The sequence below is a fragment of the Solanum stenotomum genome, chromosome 12, assembly GCF_019186545.1.
Source record: "Solanum stenotomum isolate F172 chromosome 12, ASM1918654v1, whole genome shotgun sequence".
Classification (NCBI taxonomy): domain Eukaryota; kingdom Viridiplantae; phylum Streptophyta; class Magnoliopsida; order Solanales; family Solanaceae; genus Solanum; species Solanum stenotomum.
Window position 1 is genome coordinate 26,781,905 of NC_064293.1, and position 10,180 is coordinate 26,792,084.

Consider the following 10,180-nt stretch of genomic DNA (forward strand, 5'->3'; position numbering starts at 1 on the left):
TTCGAGCCTAGGTATGGAGAAAATCCAATTGGGAGCCCTAATGGGCCCTATCGTGCACGATCCGGATTTAGTCGGAGATCCAATGTGGACTCCAGACACCGGGTGGGAAACCAAAAAAAATATAAAAAAAAATAAGAATTCCATTCACAATGGTACAGAAAAAATTGTTACTGGTCTTTGATCCTTTAAGAAACTTCAATATTCCGTAAACACATCTCAAATATGGTAATTGAGAAGACTAAAAATATGAGGTGGAGAAGAACCATAAAAAATGAGTAATAAAAATAGAAAACCAAAGTGAAGTAAACCTTCAAATTTCAGGCAGCAAAAGAAACGAAAAGATTTCCCAATCAGAGCTGATCCTGCATCAAAGAATTGAGACAGTTTTAGTTACCTAGAGAAAAAGAAGAGGGAAACTGTGAATTTGGCCTAACAATGGCCACTCACCTAACAAAATGGAAATTTAGCAGGAGCTGCTAGCTGATTGTAACTCATAGATATCAAGTTGACAGTTGCCGAATCCAGTTTATACAAATGCTGGCGCCAGGCAGTGTAGTTACAAGGTTTAGACCTTACGACGTGCTGATAATTGTTTTTGCTTTGTTGGCTTGTACACAAACTTGCTTAGATCCATGTTACTAGTGGACCTTCAGTCAAAGGGTAAATTCAGAGATGACAGTCAAAAAACACAACTAAACATAAACATAGATGTTCAAAATAGTATTTACCTATTAGTGCTGGTATTCTTAATATCTTTTAGAGGGGCTCGAAGCCCACTGGCTCGAGAACCATTTGAGGTGTATCTAAATGATGATAGGACTGAAACAAAATTGTCCATTGATTTCTCTGATATTTGAGAATAATGTCCCAAATGAGAGATGTTGGAACCGAATTTCCCCTGTCCGTCCTTTGTCTCCTTAGTTGAATCATCTAGGTCGAAGTTGAAGTCACCTGAAATAGAAAGATGTTCTGATGTCTCTCCAGTAAAAGGATTCTAGTAATAGATAACCAACAAAAGCTTAGGATGAAGGAGATTCTTGATAATTGTATGCAGCCTTTTCTTTGTAAGAAATGGTACAGGAAAAAAAAATAAGAAACTATCAAGTGTTATATTATCGCAAGGAACAGATCTACAGTCACTTGAGAAGCTAAGAAAATTACAAATCTTCCAAATTACTTGAAGAGTCAAGTCGTGGAAAAAGCAGCACTGTCTCAAGAATATCTCCAATCTAGCATATAACAATTATACTAGTCCTAGTTGCAACAATTGAATATAAAAGGGCAAAAACAACTTCATATATATATATATATATATATATATAATATATATAAGCTTTTTGCTTTAGGTCACAGGTTTAAATTCTCAACTACACCTCTGCCTGATTAATGTGCTCACTAACTTGTTAGTTGATCTTTTAGTTCTGGCTTTACATTAATATACTGTAGCATTTTGGTAAGCATACCCAGCAACAATTGCTGCTGTGAAAAGAAAGTGCACAGCTCCAGAAATTTCAGCATAAATTAGGAGCATCAAATGTGGATAGACAATGATCGGAGTAAAATAATTTTCATATCTTTGATGAGTTAAAAATATTGCTTTTGGCCTTATACATACCTTGACTGCCAGATGTGTCAGCCTCTAAACATTCGCCACTTGCATTATCCTATAGAAGAAGAGCAAATTAGATGCAACAAGCTGCAAATTTGACCAAATTTTTCATCAATTAGAAATGAAAGATAAAAGGAAAACACATCATGGAAAAACAACTTACAGTTTGAACAGTGTCAATGAAGGTAACCTTCCTTTTCTTTAATCTCCTTTCAGAGCAGTCATCTCCTGAAGAAGACTTGGGATTTGTATGTTCCATTTCAGGAGCAACATCCAAGTTGCCCTGAGAATTTTCATTTGCCAAGTTCTTCTGAAAATAAGAACTCCTTATCATTGCTCTTTTGTTCTCTTTCTGTTCAGTATCACCTGCAGGAACTAAAATGAGTTTATTGTCAGAGCCTCAGAGGAAGCATCATCCTTGATACAAAGCTTAGAATTATGTATGTACTGACCATTTCGGGCAGATGGCTTGGACTGAAAATAAGAACTTTGTGAAATGGCATTTTTAACTGCTGCTACGACTGCTCCATTCATTCCATCTGATATAGAATCATAATCATTCTCCCGAATGCTGCTATGAGATTTATCATTGGCAACCACATTTATCTCACTCTTATCATCCTGAATATCTTCCTTCTTGTTATTCTTCAGAAAATAGCTGCTCCTCACTATCACTTTTTTTTTTGTTGCTTGTATCTTGTTCTCACTTAAATCCAGAGCATGCTCCTTATGCAATGTGATGCAGGGTTTACATATTGAATGCTGTAGTGGAACAGATTGTAGTCCTAGGCCATTTTCAGTTTCTTCCTCTACCAGAATTCCTGCTCAGAGAACAAGGAAAGACAGTGTTTAACTGCACTTATTGATCCTCAATAAAATTCTGTATCTTAGTCTTTACCTTGACTTTTTGACTCCAAACACATGGAAGCTTTCAAGTGAATATCATCATCCACCTAAGGAGAAGAAACTACTATTCAGAAAGATGCTATCAGAATTCCAATATGATACAAGAAGTTATTCTCAGTATTAACTGCAAAACCATTTTTGCTCACCAGAGGATCAGGTGAGAACATTGACAAGCTCTCGAATTTATAAGAATTGGCACCCTTTCTACTGTCTGCCCAAGGGCTTGAAACTCCAACCTTTGAATTCGGAAGAATAGGGCTAGTTCTTGGGGCCCTAAATTTCTGTTTTGCTTCAAGAGAAGCAGTGCCTATAATAAATGTTAAGGACACACAAACCTACCAATGAAGTATCAGAGAATCATTTACTATTGTGCCTGTACAAAAAAATTAAACTTCACATATCTCTCAACAATTACACCTCAATCCAGACTAGTCTGGCATTGGCAATATGAATCCTACATCCATTCCACTCTATTTGGCCTAACATCTAGCACTGCATTCGAATGCCAATGGGGTGGGACTAACATAACTCTCATCGGAAAAGGATTTTACAAAATGTAAATCAACATAACTCTCATCAATAAAAATGATTTTACACAACTCTCAAAATGTGTCTGGATGTAAGTTCTCCACAATAGCTAGGAAACAACAACATACCCAGTGTTGTCCGGGTAGGGTAGAGGGTACCCAGACCTTACCCCCTACCTTGTTAGGAAGAGAGGTTGTTTCCGATAGACCCTCAGCTCAAGAAAAGTGTTTCCAAAACAGGTTAGAGAAATGCAAAAGTGAAAGAAGCTCCAATGAAAATACAAACTAATTGGAAATGACTATATGAACCCTCTATATCCATTCAGCCCTATTTGGGCCAATTTAATTCTATTATTGGTAAAAGATTGTAAGACTCATACTTATCGCTGCACTGATATACGTCTTTAACCAGCCAAGAGACTCTTGTCAAATGTCAAACCTAATATAATGTCCATAACTCTATTCAGAGAAAAGAAAAAAGAGAAATATTTGCAATATACAGATTTATGCGATAAACAGGAAGAAGATAAATGATCTATGTTCAGATAGATTTAGGCCTTTCCTCCTAAATATGCAAGGTACATTGCTAAAAGTTGTTTTGCCGTAAACATGTGAAAAAATGAAGAGAGAATCATTGTTAATGATGCCTTGAGCTCCAAATGACAGTAAGAATGAAAAGCTAAGTACTTGTACAATAGGATACAGAAATAGTTGGTTAGCAGATTTTTCTGTGCAGGCAAATCAAGCTTCCTCCTTTCACCTTCCACTTTGAAGTCATTCAGTTCATAAGTTCTGCTATCCACCAGTTCAGCAGTGTTGCATTCTTTCTGGTGAATTGTAATTCTATAACTTAGAGAAATATAGACTTGATATGAAGTATATCTAAGGTTAATAAAAGGAAAGACACATTTGTCAGAAGTTACAGAGCGGCACACTATCTTCATCAAATTTTGCATGAAGTTGCAAAGAATATTTTCATTTGCATTGAAATGGATGAAGATCTGATAATGCTAAAAGAGGAAGACACGCAACAAGAAGCACGGCATATGGGAGATGTTATGCATGAAGAAAACCACTAAGTTTTCAAGCCGTCATGCATATCTTCACTAGAACAAGAGAGAAAGTTCATATATCCCTCAGAATGTGGCCTATATTCAAGTACTCTCCCTCTGTGCCATTTTGATTGACCTGCATCGAGTTTAGAAGAGTTCAAGAGTATTTTTTGATGGATTTGGGGATCTTATATTGAGTTTGGTAGAGAAGGGTTTAAAAGTGTGAGTTTGAAAGTTGTCGTATCAACTTTAAATTAATCATAGTATTCATTTATTAATTAAGATTAATGGGAGAAGAAATTATCGTTTTAGAAAGAAGACAGCTATTTAGGAGGGACAAAAAAATGTAATAGGTCAATGGAGGTGGATAGAAGGAGTGTTTTACCAAGATGGTTAACCATAGTCTGCCTCGAGTTTCCTTCAAACCTCAGTTTATTGGGAACATAATACTGCTAAAGCTAGAGCATAAATGCAAATAATGACATAGACTTGAAGGGGATGTAGGAATATCACTCAAAAAGTGATTGGTCTTCTAACTCAAGAGAACTGAAATCAAGAAACTTCATTAAAGAAAAGAGGACAAAAATTAAATACCTGAAATGGCATCATAGTGAAAGGATCAATGTCACCTTTTGCTATTCCTTGAGCTACTTCTGTAGGTATCAGCGTTCTCCTGGTTAAGGAATGGATCATAGAAAAACCTCCAACCATAATAAAGGAGATTGATTCTAACAAGCATCAAAGTTGGATCATAAATAAATATGTAAGGATATGGGCCTAGGAAATCTAAATCTTGACTACCACAATCAGAGAGCTCGGACAAATGAACTAGATCTTCAGTCATGAGATCATAAACTCGTTGATGCTGGAAGGTCATAATTGCTTTTCTGAAAGATTCTTCATACATAGGAGAAACTGCAGCAGTATTGTACCTCAAGTGCTTAATGACCTGTAAGCAAACAAATTAGTTTCTATTATCATGCTCATGTAAGTGCTCAGTACCAAATGCAGGTCAATAGATAAGAGAGGCATATTGAGAAAGCAAACTTTGGCAAAATACATACAAATCTTTCTAAGAAACTCACTTTTCTAATGCTCAGATAATAATACTCACTTTGTCATAACTCTTGAACTTTTTTATAAGTGCATGAGCTTTTTTGAGCCCCATTCCAGGCAAGGACTGCAAATAGTCACAACCACTCAAGATGCACATCTCAAGAAGCATCTGCTTTGTGAAACCTGTTAAACTCAGTTCCCTATTTTGTTCCAACTTGGAATACCGAAACTCAAGACCTTGCCCAAACTTATCCATTTTGTAAATGATCTGGATTCAACAAACAATTACCAGGACTTTCATAACAAAGTACAAAAACATTAAAACAGCATAAAAGGAAAACTTTTTTTTGACAAAACCTGCCAAAAAAAGCCAAAAGCTTACCCTAGGACAACCAAATGCTATTAAATCTGAGTCCTCGGTTATAACAGCATCAACCTGTTTGCTGATGGCCAAAAAGGTCATTTGGGCATCTGCTTCATAAGGAGCCACTACGTAACATACATTTTCCCGCTTTAGGACCTTCAAATGCAAATATAAAATTATGAGAAACAAAAGGCTGACTTGATGGCAGTAGTGAAATCATGATGGATTCAGTACCTGTATTAGATCGTGAGCCATTGAAGGTGATATATCAACAGCCTTCTGATAGCACTCATAAGCAGCAGTCATGTTTCCATTAGTTTCATGCTCTATTGCACGAGAAAGGTTTTCCTTCCTAGACCTGCAGGAAAATGTGTGAATTGCTTCACCTGTCACATCTTGAATAGCATGCTTGCAAAAACATCTTCCTCCATTTTACTAAAAATTAAGTAAAATATGTATTATTTTGAGACGACATAACAACCATAGATCAATTTCTAGACTACCTAACAATCATAGATCAATTTCTCAAATAATTTTTTTTCCACAGAGGAAGTATGAAGCATTGTGACTACTAAGATTGCATTAAACAAACTCAGAACTCCGGCAATCAGCTTTCCCCTTAGACAACAACACTATCTCTTGAAGATTGATCCATTTGACAGAGAAACTTAAGCAAGGAAATACAGCAATCAGAAATATTAATCGATTCCACGTGCATATAAGACTTAAGAGATGTGTAGAGATAAAATATATATTTCCTCGCTGGATAGACACCTTTCAAGCTAGTCAACATCAGTGATAGTCTGAGCCGGTTTAAGTGGAAAGAAGAAAGAACTTCATTGGCAGTATGATGGTAGATGGATGTCATTCTGGGGTTGATCACACCTACAGATGGACTGTGTCTCTCTTTTATTGGAAAAGCATGACGGAAAAGGTGGTGAATTATGTTAAAAAATGTGACGTGTGTCAAAAGAATAAATATGATTCAGCTTCCAAGCCTAGATTACTTCAACTTCTTCCGATCCCTTCAGCTACCTGGTTTAGTATCAGTATGGACTCCATAAGTGTTGCCAAGGTCTCGGGGAAAAACCGTCATTTGGGTGGGTGGACAAATTGACTAGTATGCCCATTTTATAGCCATTTCACATCATTATCCTGTAGTGGATATTGTCAAGCTATTCATGGAACACATACTTAAACTCCAAGGTATGCCAGAGGATATTGTAAGTGACAGGGATCCAGTGTTCACAAGTAAGTTGTGGCAGGTGTTGTTTGCTATACAAGGAGTGATTCTGAATACCTCTACTGCTAACCATCCTCAGCCTGATGGTCAAAACTAAGGTTATTAATAAGTGTTCAGCGACTTATTTGAGGTGTTATTGCTGCGACTCTCTTTCAAAGTGGGCACACTACTTGTTCTTTGCAAAATGGTGGTATAATACCAGTTTCCATACTTCAACTCAGGCCACTCCTTATGAAGCTTTATATGGGCAACTACCACCATTGCGCTTGCCATGTGTTGCAGGTGATTCTGAAGTAGTTTAGATAGACAGGATATTGATAACTAGAGAAGTCAAGCTGCAGCTATTGAAATTCCATTTAACCAGATCACAACAAAGGATGGTGGAAGGCTAATAAAAAGTGATCGGATAGGAAGTTTGAGGTGGAAGATTAGATGTATCTCAAAATTCAACCATACAAGCAAATGACTATGTCCAGTAAGCACTTCACCTTCAAGTGTTATGGACCTTATCAAGTTGTCCAGAAGGTAGGATATGTAGCTATGATTGTATACCTGCATATGGAAATCTATCACAAGCTGCATTTAGGGACCACATGGAGAAGAGAAACATAAGATGCAAAGGAGGAAGTTTCATCACTTGCCTCTACCATAATTGCCAACTCTGTAAACCTGTTTTATCGGGAAACCTTTGTGATGTAAATCAGTTTTTAGACTTTGTTGGTTACTTGAGTTTTACAATATAGGCAATGATATCTCTCTTCTTCTTTTTTTTGTAATTTTCATACATCCTCTAGATGTAATATGTCAATAGAACTCCTATTAGTTAATCAAAGAAATTAAAAAGAACTCACAAATAAGACCAATCAAAAAGAAAAGAAACTCACAACTAAGAAGTTAAAGTTAGGAGTTTATATGTACCTTCCCCGCTTGTTCTCCTGTTCAATCTTCATTGGTAAGGGACCTCCATCAAACACAAGAATAGGTTTGACACCATGATGGCGCAATAAATTCACTCTGTGCATGCAATAATCAATATGCCTAAGAGAACATACAAAGAAATAGATTGTCACGGTTTGTATTAAGCTAACCAAAAATATATATTTATGTTTTTCATCTTTTCAGCCATCAATTAGATTTCCATTTTCACAGAAAGAGATTTCAAAGACATTCAATATAGTGCAACATGAAAATTATGTGCACTTTTCTAAAGGTAGTTTTTTTTTTATTACAAGATAACAGATTTTATAGAAGGCATCCAAAAGATGCATAAATTACAGATCATAAAAAAGTACAAGACATTGTTAGCTCTATTACAAAAGCCTAATCTAAAGTTAAGGACCTAACAAAGTCCATGAAAGTTTCAGGGGAATTGAGGGGGGGTCTCCAGCTACAACTCTAAAACTCTAGACTTAAGAATGTAGCTTAGGGAAGAGGTGCCTTCAAAGCATCTGTTCTTTCTTTCTGTCCAGACACACCAAAAAATGCAAGCATGGATCATCTTCCATACTTTCTTGATGGGTTTTCTGACCTTCCATGAGCTCCAGCTAACCAGTGCATTACTTCTCTAAAGGTAGTTCACACTTCCTGATCTCATCTAAATTCAATTTTAATGTGAAATCCACAATATTTTGGGAGTATAATATTTTCCTAATGTGATCTTAACTTACAATTAATATTCTCTAAAGTAGACAACCCTATGTAGTTCCTTCTAACAGTATGTAAAACTTGTTTGATCTTTGTTCCATATGAACACTACTTAGCAGAATCAAACCAAGAGACGAATATAATATAAAATGCATAGCAACAATCCTGTTAAACCCCAGTGCAATGATAAATACAAAAGCAACATTCTTTCCAAAAATATCTTGTTCAATAAATTGGTATAAACACATGGACTCGGATTTATAGTCCCTTTGCATTAATCATTAACTGAATCAAAATTTTATTGTCCAAAAATTCAACTACATATCCACATTTACGTATTTGAGCATCACTTTTGAACAACAAAGACATTCTAATGACCCCCATCATGAACATCAAGTCATAAAACAGTATAAAAATGAAACAAAAATAATAAGTATGTGCCACAAAAGAAAATGGAAAAGAAAGCAACAACCTCATTATCCCTCCCCCGTTAAATATTTAATACCAATTAAAAAGAAGATTCTTGAACCATCAAATGATGAAATCATATAAGAAGAAAACAACAAAACAAACAAATTATTCTACACAAAAAGAAACAGTTATTCAAATTTGCTTTACCCATCAAATATCTTTCGCAAGTTACACACAAGAAATTAAAAAGAAAAAGAAGTTGCAGAAATCGGTAAAAAAGTGAGAGAAACAAAGATGAATACTTGGTAGTAGGAATGCCTTTACAGAGCTCTTTGCTGCAAGAAAGTGCACCCTTGTGCAGCCAAGAATAGGTATCAACAGCGACACTGCAGCCATTCAAGTCTTTGATGTTTATAGGTAACATAATCGATTTCAAAAGGGGTAAAAGGCCTTGTATACCCATATTCTTGTTGTTAATTCAAATGGGTTTTCAAGAATTTCAGCAATTTTGAGAAATGGGTTTCAGCTAAAATTGCTGTTCAGCCGTAATTTCTGAGTTAATTTTACTCCATTTCGGAGGAGTGAGGAAGGAGAAAGAGGGATGGCGGGAAGTGCTTTTTGAGAGGTGAAATTTGGTGCTCTTTTTCTTTTCTGTTTTAACTTTCAAGCATTCTATTTTTTTCCTTTTTTGTGTTACATAATTTTGACTTCAAAATTTCCACCTTTCCCTCCCCCTTCATAAGGGAGGCGAATTCAGGGTGTACCAATATTAAGCGTTCTAGCTCGCATAGAACCTAGGTTGTATGGGTGGGCGTTTTAGCATGTACGTGTAGTAGAAAGCATCTTTTTTTGCTTTTCATGGAGTACTTTTAATCATATTTAGTTTGTGTCAATTTCTTAGATGGGAAAAGGCATAAATTTCTCTTCAAAGTTCAAACTTGTACCGAAAAGTCAGTTTCATGCTTCAACTATTATGAGTTATGACGACCTATTACACACCCTTACTATTTAAAAGTAAATTTAATACCACCTTGAGACGCATAACACCACTCTCACAGTATGTGGTGTATTACACTCGTTGCCACATCAGCGTCACGTAAGCACCAACTTAGAAATTATAATTTTTAATATTTTTTTATTTTTTTTCTTTTCTTTGTTAATTAACTTTTATTTTATTAACTCTATTTACACTAATTAATCCCTAACTAATTATTAAAATTATCTAATAATCATATCTTCTTCCAATCTATATCCTATCCACTTTTGCCTCTAATCTGACTAGAAAAATTATTCATTTGAATTTATATCACAATTCTCTTTGTCTTCTTCCGCGAAGAACAATCAACCCATCACCATCACAAATCTACC

At 35.7% G+C, this 10,180-nt stretch overlaps 1 protein-coding gene across 2 annotated transcripts; it reads right to left on the minus strand.

Annotated features, from left to right (window-relative positions):
* Positions 1-200: 200 nt before the first annotated feature.
* Positions 201-9,434, minus strand: LOC125848029 (exonuclease 1). Of its 2 annotated transcripts, none has more exons than XM_049527808.1 (16): positions 9,115-9,434; positions 7,676-7,795; positions 5,749-5,872; positions 5,533-5,670; positions 5,209-5,418; positions 4,868-5,043; positions 4,689-4,761; positions 3,746-3,869; positions 2,662-2,822; positions 2,508-2,562; positions 2,062-2,430; positions 1,773-1,975; positions 1,616-1,664; positions 729-951; positions 448-647; positions 201-362 (listed from the first exon to the last, which is right to left on the minus strand). In XM_049527808.1, exons 1-15 carry the CDS (start codon positions 9,273-9,275, stop codon positions 566-568), a joined length of 2,268 nt encoding a protein of 755 aa, XP_049383765.1. In that variant the 5' UTR covers positions 9,276-9,434; the 3' UTR covers positions 201-362; positions 448-565. The 2 variants fall into 2 exon arrangements, with proteins under 2 accessions (XP_049383765.1, XP_049383764.1); XM_049527807.1 differs by having other exon boundaries at positions 202-362; positions 1,773-1,984; positions 9,115-9,433.
* Positions 9,435-10,180: the final 746 nt, after the last annotated feature.

Bases quoted from the DNA above. Each gene is read 5' to 3' on its own strand.
- LOC125848029 (XM_049527807.1), bottom strand. From the start codon at position 9,275: ATGGGTATACAAGGCCTTTTACCCCTTTTGAAATCGATTATGTTACCT. The intron at 5,044-5,208 runs GTGAGTATTATT...GTTTGCTTACAG, and splicing joins AGTTCAAGAGTTATGACAAA to GTCATTAAGCACTTGAGGTA. The intron at 1,985-2,061 runs GTCAGTACATAC...AACTCATTTTAG, and splicing joins CAAGCCATCTGCCCGAAATG to TTCCTGCAGGTGATACTGAA.